Source organism: Camarhynchus parvulus, chromosome 19 (assembly GCF_901933205.1).
Source record: "Camarhynchus parvulus chromosome 19, STF_HiC, whole genome shotgun sequence".
Classification (NCBI taxonomy): domain Eukaryota; kingdom Metazoa; phylum Chordata; class Aves; order Passeriformes; family Thraupidae; genus Camarhynchus; species Camarhynchus parvulus.
Genome location: NC_044589.1, coordinates 6,826,082 through 6,844,806, shown reverse-complemented (window position 1 = coordinate 6,844,806; position 18,725 = coordinate 6,826,082). Strand labels below are relative to the sequence as shown.

The 18,725-nt window shown below is 63.4% G+C and overlaps 2 protein-coding genes across 2 annotated transcripts; both read left to right on the top strand.

Annotated features, from left to right (window-relative positions):
* The first annotated feature begins 755 nt into the window (after positions 1 to 755).
* On the top strand, positions 756 to 14,408 carry KIAA0100 (KIAA0100 ortholog). Its single transcript, XM_030962666.1, is given in 40 exon segments — positions 756 to 826; positions 1,508 to 1,637; positions 1,908 to 1,954; positions 2,232 to 2,394; positions 2,474 to 2,592; positions 2,937 to 2,997; positions 3,207 to 3,405; positions 3,567 to 3,690; positions 4,044 to 4,168; positions 4,254 to 4,321; positions 4,415 to 4,563; positions 4,786 to 4,904; positions 5,103 to 5,266; positions 5,375 to 5,639; positions 5,760 to 5,965; positions 6,120 to 7,001; positions 7,004 to 7,217; positions 7,444 to 7,635; positions 7,719 to 7,921; positions 7,998 to 8,116; positions 8,191 to 8,411; positions 8,519 to 8,709; positions 8,790 to 8,889; positions 8,963 to 9,165; positions 9,462 to 9,756; positions 9,877 to 10,034; positions 10,125 to 10,331; positions 10,443 to 10,542; positions 10,737 to 10,919; positions 11,092 to 11,213; positions 11,290 to 11,445; positions 11,519 to 11,640; positions 11,911 to 12,091; positions 12,168 to 12,254; positions 12,355 to 12,465; positions 12,551 to 12,686; positions 12,903 to 13,027; positions 13,374 to 13,475; positions 13,556 to 13,690; positions 13,847 to 14,408. Coding segments are annotated over 40 exon segments (6,738 nt in total). The 3' UTR covers positions 14,030 to 14,408.
* Positions 14,409 to 14,677: 269 nt separating this feature from the next.
* On the top strand, positions 14,678 to 18,542 carry RSKR (ribosomal protein S6 kinase related). The gene is made up of 12 exons (XM_030962971.1): positions 14,678 to 14,724; positions 15,011 to 15,311; positions 15,987 to 16,070; positions 16,141 to 16,209; positions 16,353 to 16,422; positions 17,099 to 17,206; positions 17,349 to 17,389; positions 17,485 to 17,512; positions 17,600 to 17,689; positions 17,763 to 17,851; positions 17,921 to 18,031; positions 18,154 to 18,542. Exons 1-12 carry the CDS (start codon positions 14,678 to 14,680, stop codon positions 18,373 to 18,375), a joined length of 1,260 nt encoding a protein of 419 aa, XP_030818831.1. The 3' UTR covers positions 18,376 to 18,542.
* Positions 18,543 to 18,725: the final 183 nt, after the last annotated feature.

The window sequence follows — 18,725 nt, the reverse complement described above, 5'->3', positions numbered from 1 at the left end:
CCCTGTGGTGTGGCTGTTTGTGTGGGGGATGCAGGGGACTTTTGGCACTGGGAGGCCAGACCTGGTGTCATCTGCGCTTGCCCTATCCCAGTGCCAGACCTGGTGTCACTCCACCTGCTCCTCACTCCATTTCAGTGCCGGACCTGCTGTGTCACCCCTGTCATTCCACTCCAGTGCCAGGCCCGGTGTCACTCCTCTCCCATCCTGGTGCCACCTCTGTCCCTGTTCTGGTGTCACTCCTCTCCCCATCCTAGTTACGCCTGGGTGTCATTTGTCTCCCCATCCCAGTGCTGTCCCGGTGTCTTTGCTGTCTCCATGCCGGTGTTGCCCGGTGTCACCCCTGTGCCGGTGCTGTCCTGATGTCCCTGCTGTCTCCATGCTGGTGCCGCCGCGGTCCATCCCTGTCCCCATCCCGGTGTCCCCGCTGTCCCCACTCTGCGTCCTCCGTGTGCCCGGCGCGGCGGCTGCTGTCGCTCCGTCCCGATGCCGGTGCGGCCCTGGCGGGGCGCTGCGGCCGCCGCTGTCCCCGTGTCCCCATGCCCGTGTCCCGCGGTCCCGATGCCGGTGCGGCCCTGGCGGGGCGCTGCGGCCGCCGCTGTCCCCGCCGGGCCCCGCCCCGTCCCGCCCCTCCCAGCGGCCACTCGGGGTGCGCGGGCGGGCGGCCCCACGGGCGGCGGCGGCGGCGCCGGGGCCGGGGCGGGCGGGAGGGAGGGGGTCTCTCCGGGGCCGGGGGCCGCACCGGGGCCGTGCCCGCCATGCCGCCGCCGCTGCCCGCCGCGCTGCTCGCCGTGGTGCTCGTGGCGCTGCTCGCCGGGCTGCTGGCGCGGTCAGGGCCTGCCGGGCGGCTCCGGGGACAGGGGGGCTCCGGGGTGTGACGGGGCTGGGCGGGGGGCACGGCGGTGGCGGCGGGGGGACAGCGGGCTGGGGGGCGGCAGCGCGGCGGGTGGGGCTGAGCTGGGCTGGGAGGAGCTCGCAGGGTCGAGGGGAGGCCCGAGGGGCTGGCAGTGCGGGTGCGGGTGTTTTGGGGGATGTTTTGGGGGTGGTGAGGGGTGGTTGGGGTGGTGTCAGGGGTGCGGGGGGCATGCGGGGCTGGGGGTCGAGGTGTTGGGGGTCTGGGGGAGGGAGTAGAGGGTAAGGGGGACAAAGAGGGCTTGGAAGGGTGTCAGGAATTTGGGGGGCTCACAGGGCTGGGAGATGGGTGTGGAGGGAAGCCTGCGGGGGATTGGGGGGTTGTAGAGCTTGGTGTCAGAGGCTTGGGGGCTTGGAGAAGTTCAGAGGAGCTCACAGGGGTGGGCATGGGGGCCAGGGGGGTGTGGAGGTGTCTGGTCTTGGGAGGGGGCTCTCAGGGATTGTTGGGGGTGGTCCTGCAGGGTCTGTTCCCCACCGTGAGTCCTTTGGAGCTCCTCTGCAGCTGTGGGTACTGGAGCTGGTGCTCAGAGGATGAAGAGCATCCCTAGACCCCAGCCCCAGTGGGGAGGCTGACCCTGGCCTTCCCCTGTCCCCACAGATGGCTGGCATGTCGCCTGGCTGTCACCTGGTGCCGGCAGAAGCTTCATGCAGAGCTGAAGATCGGCTCCTTTGGCTTCTTCTGGGCCCAGAACATCAGCCTCAAGTTCCAGCGGGAGCAGCAGACTGTGGTGGGTACCTGGGCAAGGGGTGGTCGCTGCCAGACAAGGCAGGGAGGGTGGTTGCTGTCACTTCCAGGCTGGCAGCAAATCCATGGAGCCACTCTCATGTTGAGCACCCTCATGGCTGGTGCCAGGCCCTTCCTTCCTATGGCCAGACTTGGGGTTTTGGCTGCTCCTTGCATGATCCCAGGCACTGGGAGTGGAGTGGGAATGTTGAGATGAGCATCACAAGGCAGAGCCAAGTTGTTTCTTCTCTGACCTAGCTGTGTGTCCCTACAGGAGATCGACAACGTCTGGATCTCCAGCAAACTGAGCCGGGAGCTGCCGTACGTGCCCCCACCCCAGCTCCCTGCCTGCTCCCTTTGGGGGTCTGCCTCACCCCTCGCCCTGCTTGCCATCCTGCTGCCTTTACACCTTTCTGCCATCCTTATTGCCCTGTGGTCAGCTCTGTGAGGGAGTGACCCACGCTTGGAGGTGATGGTGTCTTGTGGGTGCCCTTGTGCTGGTCCTGCACATCCCTGGGGTAGGGGGAATCCCTGGTGGCAGGGCCAGGCGTGCCAAGTGTGAGCTCTTGTCAGAGCTGCCTGTGCTGTTGCTCCCCAGGCGCTACTTTGAGCTGTGTTTTGGCGAGGTGCGAATCCGCACGGATCTCCAGAAAGGCCCTGGGTTCCAGCCGTCTGTCCCGGAGGCTCCCAGAGAAGCTGATGGAAATGAAAGCAGGACAGAGCTGACCCTTAAACCCTCCCTGCTGAGGCTCCTTAGCCAGGTGAGGCACTGGCTCGGTGAGAGGCTGCTGTGGGCTGCACTGCTGTCGGGTATCCCTCACAGCAGCACCTTCCCCCCAGCTCTTTTCCATCCACATGGATTCCATCAACATCATGGTTCTGCACGTGGCCACCTCAGAGTCTCTCTGGCACATCCAGGCCAGCCAGACACGTCTCCTCCTCAATGGCAATGGGAAGAGGTAATGCTGTGCTCGTACCCCTGTCTGCTTCCAGGGCAGGGAAGCTCCTCTGAGCCCAGCCTTGTGTGTGTCCTCTCTCTGTCCCACTCAGCAGCATCCCATGTCACCTGTGGTGTGACGCATTAACCTCCTCTGAGGCTGGCCTGGTTCCTTTTCCTGTCACAGGAAGCTTGAGTTGTGTGTTCTCTCAATAATGTGGCGTGCATGGAGTTAGGGCATGCTCTGCTTTCGGGAGCACTTGGAGCAGGGACCTGAGGGTCCCTGTGTCCCACAGGAAAGAGGGCAGGAACTTGTTTTGGCAGCAGCAAGACCCACATCCTCCTTCTGTTCTCTGCTCTCCCCAGCCTGACGTGCGAGGTGAGCCTGACAAAGGTGAACAGCAAAGTGCTCCGGAGCAGCCAGCTGGTGAGTGCTGGAGGAGGGAGAAATGCCACACTTGGAACCTGGGCACTGCCCTCTGGGACACGCTGAGGACCTGTCCCAGGTGTCCCCGAGGCTGGGTGATGCTGCCAGGTGCTGGGCTGTCTGCTGTGCCCAGCTCTCCACCTGCAGCAGGCGCTGGGAGGGCAGTGTGTGACTCCCTGTGTGCTACCTGCTGTGTCCCCTGTGCACAGGATGACACGTGCCTGGCAGAGCTGGCTCTGGCGCTCTCCCTGTCGCTGGAGATCAGCAGCAAGCGGCGCCTGGTGGGCGTCCGGCTCTGCGTCCGCACGCTGCAGGCAGAGCTGCACGAGGGGCTGTTCTGCAGCCCCCTCCTGCACCACGTCACTGCTGGGGCCCAGCACAGCAGCGTGGGGGAAGAGCCCAGCACAGGTCAGCACAAGGACAGGAACAAGTTTGGGGCAGGGCAGGGGCTGGTGGCCCCCATGGTTGCACTGGAGCCAGAGGGGCTTGGCTGTGGGATCACTCCCTCTCACTCCTGAGTGTGGGGGTTTGGTCAGGTCCTTCCCGTGACTCTCTCTGTCCTTCTCCAGGCCCAGGGGAGCCCTCGAAATCCCTGTCTGTGCTGAGCAGGGACACACTGAAGCTCATCCCCAGGAGGGTGGAGATGAAGCTGGAGAACACCAGCATGGTGCTGTCCATGAACAGCCAGAAGAGGTGAGGGGCTGTCTGAGTCCAAAGTAATGCTGGGGACATGGACCTGGGGACAACTGTGCCGTTCCCTTCTTCTCCTTTGGCTCTGCTAGACTGCAGAGAGTGAGTCCTAGAGCCCGCTCCAGTGGGAAGGACTGAGCTGGGCTCTTGGGGAGGGAGGAAGGCACGTGAGCTGGTTCTCCAGCAGGACAGCTGACAGGATCCTCAGGCGATGGGATGAGAGCACTGGGCTGTGCTGCAGCTGGGCTGCTGTGTTTGTCCATGCCAGCATGCTGGTCAGCTGCTGATGAAAGACAGGGAGATGGAGGACGTGACAGTGCAGTTCCCTCCTGGCAGTGACTCCCTGTGTCTTCCAGGCACCTCACCTGGAGCCTGAAGCTGCTGCAGTTTCTATATCAGCGTGAGGAGGAGCAAATCCCATTGCGCAACTTCACGCCCACCTCAGACCTGGACCAAATGAGTGTAGACCTCCAGCTGGAGGGCAAGTAGCTTGGAGGGCATTGATGGGACAGGGCTGCCATCACTGCCCTCTGCCACCCCTCATTTGTGCTCCTGTGTCCCCCCAGATGGCCTTCTCCTGTCCCAGAGCCGCCAGCGCATCGTGTGCCTCAACTCCCTGAAGACCAGTGTGCAGGTGAGCGAGCGCTGGGCACACTCTGTCCCCTGGGGGTGGCTGGTTTGGCTCCTGGCATGAGTTTTTTGCCACCTGGCCCTTTCCCTGCTCTAGGTCACAGCCATTGACCTCTCGGCTGCTGTGCTGCTCAACACCTGCATCATCCACTACCGTCACCAAGAGTTTTCGCACTGGCTGGGGCTGTTGGCACAGGAATACAGGTGCCAGGCGGTGCCTGTCCCCAGCCAAGGGCACAAGGGAAGGTAAACTTGGCCTCAGTGCAGCTGCTGGTATCACAGCTTGTTTCCTCTTGCTGGCCACGCTCTGGCATGGTGCCTGGGCACTCAGCACCTTATCTGTGCACCACCTGTGGGGTGGGGAGGTTGGTCAGGAGGTGATCAGGGAGCCCCTGCAGAGAGGACATCCCTCTGGGCCTGCTCCCTGCCAGGCTCCCAGTAACAGCCCATCCTGCTTGTCCTGTGCAGGAGCTATCCCCAAATCCTAGCACCCATCATCCTGTGTGCCTCGCTGTCCAACGTCAATGTGTCCGTGCAGCTGGGGGACACGCCACCCTTCGCCTTGGGCTTCAACTCCATCTCTGCAGGTACAGGCTGGATCAGGGAGGTGCTGGGCTCTTCTTGGGGTCTGACAGAGAGGCAGCAGGGTGGGAATGGAGAAGGTGGTGCTGCCCGTGTGTGTGTGTGTGTGTGGCCAGGGGCTGTGGATCCCTGCCTGGTTGTGTCTGGGGTGCCCGTGTTTGGGTGAGCCTTGCCTGCAGTTCCCCCCTCCTCTGTGCCCACAGACTACCAGCACCTGCGGCCGCAGAGCGTGCACCAGCGAGCAGTGGTGGCCGTGGACCACCTGTGCTGGCGAGTGGGCAACGACTCCCACATCCAGCGTGCCCCACATCCCCCCAACATGCACGTGTGGGGAGAGGCCCTCATCCTCGACTCCTTCAACCTCCAGGTGAGGGGCGAGCTGAGGGACCAAGGGATGGCTTTCAGTCTCAGACTCCATGTAGGTGGCACAGGGATGTCCTGCAGCCTGAGAGTGATCATTCTGTTTGTCCTGCAGGGCAGCTACAACCAGCCCCTGGGCATGTCCAGTGCCCAGTCAGATACACTCTTCCTGGATTGCACCATCCGGGGGCTGCAAGTGGAATCATCTGACACCTGCACTGAGTGCCTGGCCAGGGTCCTGCCCCTGTTCTGCCCAAAGCCTGGTGGGGCTGAACTTGCCAAGCAGCCACCCTCTGCCTCCAGTGAGCCCTGGGGGCTGCTCTGGAAGGTGGATCTGAAGGTGGAGGATGTGAACCTGTTCACACTCTCAGCTGTAGTGGGTAAGTAGCATCCAAACTGATCCCAGATGGCTGTCCTGGAATAACCCCGCACTCAGATGAACCTGGCATGTTGTGCTGTGCCTCCTCTGTGCCTCCAGCACTGACATGCTGTCTCTCCAGGTGCCCTGGAGCTGCGGCTGGACACGCTGACTGTCCTGGGAAGTGCTGAGAGCTGCACGCTCAGCGTCCAGGGCATGGTGCTGGCCTTGGTGAAGAGCATCACTGAGAAGATGCAGCCGTGCTGCAAAGCTCCTGCCATCCCCAACCCGGTGGCCAATGTCTCTGTGCTCTCTGTCACCTACCACAGCAGCATCCGCTCCCTGGAGGTTGGTTTGGCTGTTGGGCCACTGCTTTGTCCTGTTCTGGGGTAGATGGGGCACGGGGAGGATTGGCTGGCACGAAAGGTGCTGTGGGGAGGACGGGGCTGTTCTGTGCTGGCCCTGGCAGTGACGTGGTGCCTGCTCACTCTCTCTGGTGCAGGTGCAGTGCGGCGAGGGGCTGGCAGTGCTGTGGAGCCCACCTGACCACATGCACCTGTACCATCACACCCTGGCCACCCTGCAGTGCCACGAGGCCTTGCGCAGCGCCCTCGGCCACAGGACGCTTCCCTCCCTGCCCCCAGAGAGCCCCGTGTCCCACCCAGCCACCCCTACTGAGTCACTAGCACCCCTCCAGCCAAAAGGGCCCCCTCCCAAAAGACTCCTGTCGCTGTCCCTGGAGCTGAGCTCTGCCAAGCTCACAGCCTTTGTCTCTGAGGCCAACTACATCAGCCTGGCTGCGGAAAGGACCTCGGTCAGCTGGCACGGCGGCGCCCTGCACGGCTACTGCCCCGAGCTGGCCGCTGGCTTTGATGGACACAGCATCTTCAGCTTCAAGGAGGTGGAGGTGAAGCTGCTGCCGGAGCTGGAGGAGGTCGTCCGGCACCGCGACGCCTTCCCCACCCTGCGCACCCTCCGCAACCGCGGCTGGGCCTTCTCCTTCGCCAGCGTGACCATCGAGTTCCCCTACCAGTACGACTTCTCCCGCACGCTGGACGCTGCCGTGGGCGTGCAGAAATGGCTGAAGGGCCTGCACCGACCCGGGCGCCCCTCCAGCACGGCCCTGCCCCCCGACCTCCTGCTCAAAGTCACCCACTTCTCCTGGGTCTTCCTGGATGACGTCTTTGAGGTCAAGTTGCGAGACAACTACGAGCTGATGAAGGACGAGAGCAAGGAGAGCGCCAAGCGCCTGCAGCTGCTGGACGCCAAGGTGGCCGCGCTGCGCAAGCAGCATGGGGAGCTGCTGCCTGCCCGCAAGATCGAGGAGCTCTACGCCTCGCTGGAGAAGAAGAACATCGAGATCTACATCCAGCGCTCGCGGCGCCTCTATACGCCAACACGCCCATGAGGAGGGCCCTCCTCACCTGGACCCTGGCCCACCTGGAGCTGGTGGCCATGGCTGATGAGTCCTTCCATGGCACGGAGCGTGTGTTGGAGCAGATGAGGGACATGGATGACGTCAGCCCGTTCCCCCCAGAGGGTCTGGAGATGGTCACGCAGTGGTGCCGCATGATGAAGGGCACAGTTGGCAGCTTCTTTGGTGAGTTGCTTTGTGGGAGGGTGCCGTTGGAGGACAGCATGATGGCTGTGTGGCCTGGCCTGGCACCACGTGGTGTGTAACCAGGGAGGGAAGACGATTTTTGGAAATTCAAAGGGAGTGGGAAGGAAGCAGAGATGTGACAGGATGATGGCTCCTACTGTGTCCCAGAGTGGGGGGCTGCCTGTCTCTCTGCTGCCCCATCCCTCAGCCCTTCCTCCCCCCGCAGTGCGGATCCGTGACTACCCCCGGTACCTGTTTGAGATCCGGAACTGGCAGCTCTCGGGCCGGCTGCTTGGGGCTGAGCAGTGTGGCCAGGCCTGCTCCCGGCGCCGCCAGCTCCTGAAGCTGGGGCTGCCCTGGGGCGATGCCACGGTGGAGAGGAACATGCCACCCTTGAAGTTCTACCATGACTTTCACTGTAAGACCTGGAGGGATGTGGGGGTCTCTGGTGGGGTAGGGACAGGGCAAATGGCTGCCAAGAGCCAACCTCTGTGTTCCCAGCTGTGATCTCCCAGTACACCATCGTGTGGGGGCCCTGCTGGGACCCAGCCTGGACCCTCATCGGCCAGTGTGTGGATCTCCTCACCAAGCCCTCAGAGGACCCCAGTGCCCCATTGCCCTGGTGGGACAAGAGCCGCCTTCTCTTCCATGGAAACTGGCACATGGACATTGAACAGGCCAACCTGCACCAGCTGGCCACCGAGGTGGGTGCTTCTGGACTGGGGAACAGCATGGTGTGGGGTCAGCTCACACCTGCCTCTCCTCACACCTGCCTTGCAGGACCCCTACAACACTACAGAGAACATGCACTGGGAGTGGAGCCAACTCTCCTTCCACTGGAAGCCCGGGCAGTTTGTCTTCAAGGGCAACCTGGATATCAACGTCCGGACAGCCTCCAAGTGAGTGTGGGGCCACGAGCATGGGGGGCCCTCACCAGTGCTGGAGGGTGACTGGGGTCTCTTTCTACATTCAGATATGACGACTGCTGCTTCCTGCACCTGCCTGACCTGTGCATGACACTGGACCTGCAGTGGCTGTGCCATGGGAACCCCCATGACCACCACGGCGTGGTGCTGCGCTCCCCCGAGTTCCTGCCCGAGGTGCCAGTGGGGCAGCAGTATGACTCCTACCGTGCCTTCCGCTCCGAGAACCTCAACCTCTCCATCCGGATGGACCTGACACAACCCAGTAAAGGTGGCTGACAGCATCCTGGGGATCCCTTGTGGGGATAGGGCAGGGCATACTTGTTGTGGGTTGGGTCCTGGCCCCATGGTGCTGGCTGATGGTGGGTATATTCTCAGAGTACTCCCAGCCCCGGATCCTGCTCTACAGCAGCACCCTCCGCTGGATGCAGAATTTTTGGGCCACGTGGACCAGCGTGACACGGCCCATCTGCCGTGGGAAGCTCTTCAACAACATGAAACCCAGCAAGAAGAAGCTGGGACAGCACTACAAGCAGTTGTCCTATACTGCACTCTTCCCTCGGCTGCAGGTAATTCCCAGGGAATCGAGTGTTTCCTCCCTGCTCTGCCTCTGCTGGACTCTCAGCTCTGCTCTCTGCTCCCTCTCAAGGTGCATTACTGGGCCTCCTTTGCCCAGCAGCGGGGGATCCAGGTGGAATGCTGCCAGGGACACATCTTCACTCGGGGCACACAGAGGCTCATCCCACAAGGTGAGTGGGAATCCTGCCAGCAGCAGTTGCAGGCACAGCAGGGCCCTGGCTGACCCCTGTCCCTGTCCCCCAGCTGGCACGGTGATGAGACGCCTCATTTCGGAGTGGAGCATCACACAGATGGTGAGTGACCTGAGCCAGGTCACCGTGCACCTCATGGCCTCCACTTGTGATGAGAATGCTGACCACCAGCTCGACACTCTGGTGAAGAAAACCCACCTGCTGAGCCTGTCCTCCCTCACCTACCAGCGGCACAGCAACCGCACGGCTGAGGAGGTACCACTGCAAACAGGGCACAGCAGCTTGTGCTGGCCTGGTGGCAACTCCAGGACAAGGGGATGTTGGTTGTTGGATGCAATGGGGAAGGGATTTGTCTGGGGAAGAGAGAATTTCAGGGCCTCCAATGCAAGCACCTGATTTAGTGCCCATGCTGTGGTCACTGGGGTGATCTGGGCTCTAATCCCCAAGCTCTGCCTGAAAGGCTGGCAGGGCTCATAGTCCCAGTGCATGAGGCCACTGGGCAGGACCAGGGGTGGCTTTGCTGTGCTGAGGCACTGTCCCTCTGTGCCCAGGAGCTGCCCCTGCGTGATGGGGACGACGGTTTCCACACGCATCAGCTGCACTTGGTGGACCTGCGGGCGTCCTGGACCACCACGAACCGGGACATCGCCTTCGGCCTCTACGATGGCTACAAGAAAGCGGCTGTGCTCAAGCGGAACCTGTCCACCGAGGCCCTGAAGGGGCTGAAGATCGACACACAGCTGCAGGCCAAGAAGCTGAAACGTGGCCCACTCTCTGCTCACTCCATCCCTGCCAGAGTGACCGCTCCCATCACCAGCGGCCGTCCTGAGAGAGCCTCCTCAGGGGGTGAGCACAGTGGGGAGAGAGGAGCAAGGGGAAGCCCACAGCTCAAAGCTGTGCCTGTTTTCATTCTGTATATTTGTGACATCCCCCCACAGCTTTGCACTGACCTTTCTCCTTCCCCAGGAGCCTACATGCTGCAGAAGCTCATTGAGGAGACGGACAAGTTTGTGGTTTTCACAGAAGAGGAGTCGGGGGCCAGCGAGCAGCTCTGCGGCATCGCCGCCTGCCAGACCGACGACATCTACAACCGCAACTGCCTCATTGAGCTGGTCAACTGCCAGGTACCTGCCTGTCCCCACAGCCTGGCTCTGACAGGGGCTGTGCCTGCCCCAGAAAGATCCGTCAGACCCCTGGGGTCTTTCCCTCCACAGATGGTTCTGCGTGGTGCAGAGACAGAGGGCTGTGTGATCGTGTCTGCTGCGAAGGCACAGCTGCTGCAGTGCCAGCACCACCCTGCCTGGTACGGGGACACTCTGAAGCAGAAGACATCCTGGACATGTTTGCTGGATGGCATGCAGTACTTTGCCACGACAGAGAGCAGCCCCTCTGAGGGGGAGCATGGCCAGCTCTGGCTAGAGGTGAGCGTGTGGTGGGTGAGCTACATGGGGGACAGGCAGTGCTGTCAGTGTCCTGGCCAAACCAAACCAGGGAAAGTGGGGACAGCCAGCAGTGCCTCCTTGCTTCTCCAGGTGAAAAATATTGAGGAGCATCGTCAGCGGAGCCTGGACTCGGTGCAGGAGCTGATGGAGAGCGGGCAGGCAGTGGGGGGCATGGTCAGCACCACCACAGGTACTGGCCACAGCCCTGGCTGCTGTGCCTACCCCAGTCTCACTCGGATGTGACCCCAAGGCTGATAGAGCTGAGAGCGCCTGTCCTGTCCCTGTGTGGCTCCAGGAGGTGGCTGATGCTCCAAGCCCTGCACTGTGCAGTCCCACTGTGCTGGGACACTGCAGTCTGACTGTGGTCCCTCTGCCTGTCCCCAGACTGGAATCAGCCCTCGGAAGCCCAGCAGACCCAGCAGGTGCAGAGGATCATCTCTCGCTGCAGCTGCCGCATGTACTACATCAGCTACAGCCACGACATCGACCCCGAGCTGGCCACGCAGATAAAGCCCCCTGAGACCCCTGCCAACCAGGAGAAGGAGGATCTGCTGAAGAAGCAGGAGGGTGGGTGCAGCCAGGCAGTGTGCTGTGGGGGTTAGAGCTCTGGGCTGACCCATGGCTAACTCCAGGGGTGATCTCTTTTGGCCCTGCTGAGGTCAGAGGGCTGCATACAGGAGGGATCCCCAACACATTTCTGGCCATGCTGAGGCCCCACTTGCCCTTTGTGTCCCTGCAGGAGCTGTGGACACCTTCACCCTGATCCACCACGACCTGGAGATCTCCACCAACCCCGCACAGTATGCAATGATCCTCGACATAGTCAACAACCTGCTGCTGCACGTGGAGCCCAAACGCAAGGTACCCACGGGGCTCCAGGTGTCTGTGCCACTCACTGCACCCTGGCAGTCCTAACCTTGCCCTGTTCTGTGTCCAGGAGCACAGTGAGAAGAAGCAGCGGGTGCGTTTCCAGCTGGAGATCTCCAGCAACCCTGAGGAGCAGCGCAGCAGTATCCTACACCTGCAGGAGGCTGTGAGACAGCACGTGGCCCAGATCCGGCAGCTGGAGAAGCAGATGTACTCCAACATGAAGGTGAGCCCACATCCCTGGCTCCCTGGGCTCCCCACTCCGGGGCAGAGGGTGCTGAGGGTTGTCTGTCCTTCAGTCCTTGAAGGATGACAGCAAAAACGAGGTCCTGCTTGATCTGAACCACCGGCTGCAGCAGCAGCTGAGCCAGGAAAAAGCTGACCTGCAGCTGGAGAGTGAGGAGCTGAACATACTGATCAGGTAGGACAAGGGGGAATGGCTTTAAACTGAGACTGGGTTTGGACTGGATATGAGGGAGAAATTCTTCCCAGTGAGGCACTGGCACAGGTTGCCCAGAGAAGCTGTGGCTGCCCCATCCCTGGTGGTATTCAAGGATAGGCTGGATGGGGCTTGGAGCAACCTGTGACAGTGGGAGGTGTCCAACCCAAATCATTCTGATTCTATGATCTCAGCTTTCCCCAGCATTGTGTCTAGGACTCCCACATCCCAGCTCTCTCCTCTGTGCTGCAGGTGCTTCAAGGACTTCCAGCTGCAGCGAGCCAACAAGATGGAGCTGCGAAAGCAGCCGGAGGACGTGAGTGTGGCACGCAGGACTGAGTTCTACTTTGCCCAGGCACGCTGGCGCCTGACAGAGGAGGATGGGCAGCTGGGCATTGCTGAGCTGGAGCTCCAGCGCTTCCTCTACAGCAAGGTGTGGAGTTGGACAGTGCCCACAGCCCCTGAGCTGGGGATGGGGACATTGGGAGCTGATGGCTTTGTCTGCACAGGTCAACAAGTCTGATGACACGGCTGAGCATCTGCTGGAACTGGGCTGGGTGACCATGAACAACCTGCTGCCCAACGCTGTGTACAAGGCAAGTGGCAGCTTGGGGAGCAGCTCTGCATCCTGGGGACCCACGTGGTGTGGGCAGAGTGGCCTGTCCTCACCTCAGCCACCCATCCTCTTCCCTGCAGGTGGTGCTGCGTCCCCAGAGCTCCTGCCAGTCCGGCCGGCAGCTGGCCCTGAGGATTTTCAGCAAGGTCCGGCCTCCCGTGGGAGGCATCTCCATCAAGGAGCATTTTGAGGTGCCAGGGCTCGGCTGGGAGGTGCCAGGGTCTCTGTGGGGCACAGGCAGTGTGTGCCTGGCTCTGACATGTCACTTCCCCACAGGTGAACGTGGTGCCTCTCACCATCCAGCTCACCCACCAGTTCTTCCACAGAATGATGGGTTTCTTCTTCCCTGGCCGTAATGTGGAGGAGGAGGAGGTGGGGGATGAGGAAGATAAGTCCAAGCTGGTGACAACAGGTGAGAGGCTCATGATCACCCTCCTCTCTGGATGTCCTTGAGCTGCTCTGGCTGCACAGCCAGGATTATGCTTGTGGGCAGCTGCTGTCCGGCCATGAGCTGAGGAACAGGGATTTGTGGTCTCCCCTGTGGACAGGGAGATGGTGGGAGGGTTGGGGTCGTGGCTAACCCCTGGCTGGACACCACCGCCACCACCTTGCACCCTGTTTGCCCCAGGGATCCCCGTGGTGAAGCCACGGCAGCTGATCGGGGCCGATGACTCGCTGGGCTCAGGGAAGGGAGTTGCTCAGGGACTGAACCGGACATCAGGGGTCAGAAGATCGTTCCGAAAAGCACCTGAGGTACCTCCTGCTGCCGTGAGGGGGGTATCTGAGAGCCCTGCTGTGGTGCCAGTCTGTTTTCCTTAACTGCAGGGCTGGGTAGCCATGTCCTCCCACACTTCCCTCCTACGCTTGTCTGCTTTCTCCTGCTCCCTCCCACCATGAGGATTTGCATCCTTTACAACCAGGCGCCTGCACGCTTGATGTGATCCCTGTATCTCATTTTTCCAGCACTGTGCCAGAGCAGCTCTCACCTCTCCCTGATGAAGCAATGCTGTGGCCTAGTGCCCGGCTGTCCCTTCCCTGCTGGTTCCTGGCTGTGTCCCTTCTCCTTCCCTTCTGCTCATGGCTTCTGCTCTGTCCCCAGCATCCCGTGGATGACATCGACAAGATGAAGGAGCGTGCAGCCATGAACAACTCCTTCATCTACATCAAGATCCCGCAGGTGCCACTCTGTGTCAGCTACAAGGTGTGGGACCAGTGGGACAGGGTGTGCTTGGGGTGGTCTGGGCCATCGTCCCCACACTGCCTGACACCTCTGTCACACAGGGGGAGAAGAACAGCGTGGACTGGGGTGACCTGAACCTGGTGCTGCCATGCCTGGAGTACCACAACAACACATGGACATGGCTGGACTTTGCCATGGCGGTGAAGAGGGACAGCCGCAAAGCCTTGGTGGCACAGGTACGTGGGACCACATCCCTGAGGCTGCCAGAGCTGCTCTGCCCAGGATGGAGGTGGTGACCCCAGGGTGGGTGGCACGTTCCCCAGCGTGGGGAGCAGCTGCACTGGCTCAGGCTGTCACCCGGGGTGTCGCTGAGCCCCCTGACTCCGGGCCAGGTGATCAAGGAGAAACTGCGCCTGAAGCCGGCAGCGGGCGCGGAGGCCCGGGGGAAGCTGGAGAACAAATCCGACGGGACCATCCAGCAGCAGGAGGAGGACGAGAAGGCTCGGCTGCTCATCGGGCTGAGCGTGGGCGAGAAGAACCCCAGCAAGAAGTCGATCTTCGGCAGGCGCAAATGACGGCAGCACCCGGCAGGCCGGGAAGGGACTTGGGGTGCCCCGTGCTCCCCCCCAACCTGGGGGGACACCCCAGAGGTGAAGGGGGGGCTGTGCTGCTCAGTGGTGCCCGAGGAGGGCTCAGCTGCGTGCAGGCCCTCGGTAGCCCCGTTGTTGTGGGGCAGGGGTGGAGCAGCACGGGCATGTGGGGCACAGGGTGCTCCGGGGCTGCTTTATGGGGTGCAGAACCCTCGTGCCAAGGGCCCCTGGGAGCTTCCCCCCCTCCCTGCTGTGCGGGTGCTGGGCCCAGCCCCTGGGCCTGGTGAAGCAGCAGGATCGCTCCAGGCTGGAAAAAAGGGGAACGGGAGAGAGTTTAAATAAAGAGTTTTTAATTTGGAACAGGCTCGGGGCAGTGCCTCACCCTGCAGTGCTGGGCTCAGCACCATGCTCCATCTCAGCCTGGCAGCCCCCATCCTTGGGGGTTTCACCCCTTGCCCTCCCCCAGCAGTTGCTCAGGGCACCCCTGGGCTCAGCCTGTGCCTTTACCCCCCTGCAGTCCTCTCGGTGAGCCCAGGGCCATGCCGGGGCTCAGCAGGGACTGCAGGCACCCCCTCAGGGCTGCAGCACTCAGAGAGAGAAGGAAAGGTTGAAGGAGGAGACCCGGAGTGTGCAATGAGGGCTCCCGGAGAGGGGCTGGGATCAGTCCCGGGGGTCCTGGGGTACGGGTGGGATCAGTCACGGGTGGGTGAGCAACCCCCAGGTGTGTAGTGGGGGTCCCAGATAGGGGGGGATCGGTCACGGCTGGGCGTCACCGTGCAAGGGGCAGCCCCGCCGCCGAGCCCCGGGGCGGGGGGTGGTCGCGGCGGGCGGGGCGGGGCGGGGCGGCGGGGTTATGTAAGGCGGCGATTACCGGGGACCGGGCCCGGGGCGCGGCCGGGCGGCGCCGCGATGGGAGCGACGAGCAGCGGCCCCGGCCCGACCCCGGCTCCGGTGCGGCCCCCCCAGGTGCGTGCGGCAGCGGCATCAGCCCCGGGGATCCCCCCGGTGCATCTCCCGCCCCGGGGTCCCCTCGCTGACGCTGTCCCCGGTTCCGCAGGGCCGCGCCGTGGGGTCGTGGGTGCGGGCGCTGTTGAGCCGAGCAGGGTCGGTGCCGGTATCGGTACCGGTGCCGGTACCGGGGCTCGCCTTGGCCCCGCGGGGCCCCGCCGAGGAGCCGCCGCTGCCCGGGTGGCCGCTGCCGCAGCTCGTCTCGTTGTTCCTGCCGGAGTTCCCCGTCCGCCCCTCCGCCCGCCAGCAGCAGCTCAAGGTGCCGTCCCGGAGCCCCCACCCTCCGAACGGGATCCCCGGTCGTCCTCCCCCGGGCGCGTCCTGCCCGTGCATCCCGCTCCGGCGGTCCCGGGCGCCCTAACGGGTCCCCTCGCACCCCGTACCGGTGTCCCTGCTCGTCCTACCGGGCTTCCTGCACGTCTCTACCGGGGTCCTCCAGCGCCCTGAGCATCCTCCCGTGCCGTCCGTGCATCCCGTGCCGCCATCCCGGCATCGCCGGCTGCCTTACCGAGCTGCCCTCGCACGCTCCGCCGGCTCCCTGCGCATCCTACCGGCGTCCCCGGCCGTTCCGCCGGCTCCCCTTCCATCCCCGCCGCCGCCGGGTGCCCGTGTCGGGTCTCGATCTGTTCTACCGCGGTTCCTCCGCACCCACCGGAGCGTGGCATCCCACCGAGGACCCGCGGGGGTCCTGTGCATTCTGTCAAAATCCACCGCTGCCTCCTTGGGGTCCCCGTGTCCCTGTCCCCCGTGTCCCTGTGTCCCATACCGGGTCCCCCTGAATCCTGCTGGGGTCTCTGTTGCGTCCTCCGGGTCCCCATGTGTCCCCAGCCTCTGCTCTGAGTGCTCTGTGTCCCTCCCCTTACCCCACGCAGGACCCCAGCCTAAGCCCCCCAAATCCATCTCCATGGCGTGCTCAGCCCATTCCTCCCCTCAGATCCTGGGCTTCGTGGCCAAAGGCTCCTTCGGGACCATCCTCAAAGTGCTGGACTGTGGGAGGGAGAAGGTCTGCGCCGTGAAGGTGGGTGCTGCCCCTGGGTGCCCCCAGCTGCCCTTGTCCCCCCTCTCCTTGACAGTGCCTCGCCCCCCAGGTTGTGCCCAAAGTGGAGGTGCTGCGCCGTGACACCCTCAAACAGTGCAAAGAAGAAGTCAGCATCCAGGTGAGGGGGCGCCCAGGAGTGACCCCAGCCGGTGAGGGGGTTCAGGGTGGCCATGGGGACCCCAGGAGCTGCGGATGGAAGATGGCAGGAGCGGGGTCCCCTGCCCCGGGGGCCGCTCACTCTCTGCGCTTTTGTGTCCCCAGAGACAGGTCAGGCACCCGTTCGTGCACGGGCTGGGGGACAGCTGGCAGGGCCAGCGCCACCTCTTCATCAGTGAGTGACCATCTGCCCGCGGGCCCCCCCTGCCCGCGCACGTGTCCCCGCCGCCCGCACACGTGTCCCCGCACTGCGCGCTCCCCCCGCCACGGCCCCGGGGCCAGCCGGGCGCTCCGGCTGCCGCCTCCAACCCCGCACCCACCGCGGCCTGCGGGGGGGACACGGATGGGGACACGGATGGGGACAAGCCACGGCGGGGCAGGGACCAGTGTGGGGGTGAACAGAGCACCCCAGTGCTGGTGCCTGCCTGGCCCTGATGGCTGTGTCACCTCAGCCCCTGCGGTTTGTGTGCTCCCAGTGCCTGTGTGACCCTCAAGGACCGCTTGGTCACTTTGGTACCTCGTGTGGTCCCAGCTGCTTGTGTGTTCCCAGTGCCCACAGGGCTCTGGTGCTGATGTCACCCTGGGATTTGTATGTTCCCATGCCACCTTACTCATTCCTGTGTCACCTCAGTATGTCACCCGGTGCCCGTATTGCCCTGCTGCTTGTGCCACCTTGCTGCCAGTGTGCTCCAGGTGCTTGTGCCACATTGCTGCCTTTATAATCCCAGTGCTTCCATCACCTCAGTGCATGGCTGCAGTGACCCCCTGCCACCCCAGTGTCTGACCCCTCTGCACCCCCGTGCCACCCCAGTGTCCCTCGTGCCAGTCAGGCCTGTCACCTGTCCCCGCAGTGTGCACCTACTGCAGCACCGGGGACCTGCACGCGCTGTGGCGCACAGCTGGCTGCCTGGCCGAGGCCACCGTCCGCCTGTTCGCCGCCGAGCTGGTGCTGGTGCTGGGTGAGTGACCCCCCACGCTGGGGACAGCCAGCAGTGTCCCCAGCAGCAGAGACCGGCAGGCAGGGTCAGCCACCCCCGGGGTGGCAGTGGGAGCTGTGCTGGGAGGGGACACACGGCACTGATGGCTCTGTCTTGTCCCCAGTGTACCTCCACGACCTGGGCATCATGCACAGAGACGTCAAGGTGGGTGGCAGTGGGGCTGGGGGCTGGAGGATGGGGTGGGGGGGTCTCTGAACCCCCAGCATGGAGAGGCCACCTCAGTGCCTGTCTCATTTCAGATGGAGAACATCCTCCTGGATGAGAGAGGTAAGAGCCTGGTGGCACTGCCTTGGGGACACCCTGTCAATGGGGACACCCTCCCTACGGGTTCCCACGTGCTGTCTGGCCCCACAGGGCACCTCAAGCTCACTGATTTCGGCCTCTCCCGGTACCTGCAGTGGGGCGAGCGAGCCCACACCATCTGTGGCACCCTGCAGTACATGGGTAAGGGGGGCTGTGCTGGGGGGGCTGTGCTGTGGGGCACAGACCCCCAGGTGTTCACCCACTCTCCCCACAGCCCCAGAGGTTCTGAGTGGGGGGCCCTACAGCCATGCAGCTGACTGGTGGTCCTTGGGAGTCCTGCTCTTCGCCCTGGCCAGTGGGAAGGTAAGAACCACAGGGTGGGGGGACAGGGACACCTCAGGGAGACCCTGAATTCACTCTGTGCTCCCCCAGTTCCCTGTGGCTCCAGCCGGGGACCATGTGGCCATGCTGGAACGTGTCAAACAGAGCAGCTACGAGAGCCCACCCGAGTTCAGCCCCGAGCTGGCCCGGCTGCTCGCCGAGGTAACCCTCCTGCCCGGATTTTGGGATCCCCACTGCCCCCTGGGCTGGTTGCCATTTTCATTCATTCATGAAATCTCATTTCAGTGAGATTTCCATTCTCACGGTCCTCTCTCTGCCCGCAGCTGCTGTGCCACAACCCCCTGTACCGCCTGCGCTACCTCCACCACTTTCAGGGCCACCCCTTCTTCCGCGGGGTGGCCTTCGACGCTGACCTGCTGCAGAAGGAGCCGGTGGTGGTGGCAGTGGCCCCGCGACCCCCCGAGCAGCCCCCACCCGACCCCGCCACTTTCGCCGACTTTGACTACGACCTCGCCGCCCCTCCGGACCGGCCCTGGCCTGGCTGAGCCACCACGGCTGGAACCCTCGGCATCGCTCAGGGACATCCCCCACCCCGGCAGCGGGTCGGACCCCGCTGGGCCGGGTCCCCCAAGGGGTCACCCGGGTACCCCCCGATCTCATCCTCGGGTACCTCAGCTCTGTACCTCTCCCCGCGGGAGCAATAAACCCGAGAGCCGCGGGCACTGCTGCGGTGCTGCCCTGACTCGTGGTGGGCAAAGCGCGACCACCGGGGCTGGGGCCCCTACCTCGGGGCGGGACTGGGGCAAATCTGGGGGGCCGTGTGGGGTGGTTTTCCCGGGGCAGGTGATGCGGGAGGAACTCACTCCGCCTGCCCGTCCTTCTGTCCATCCTTCTG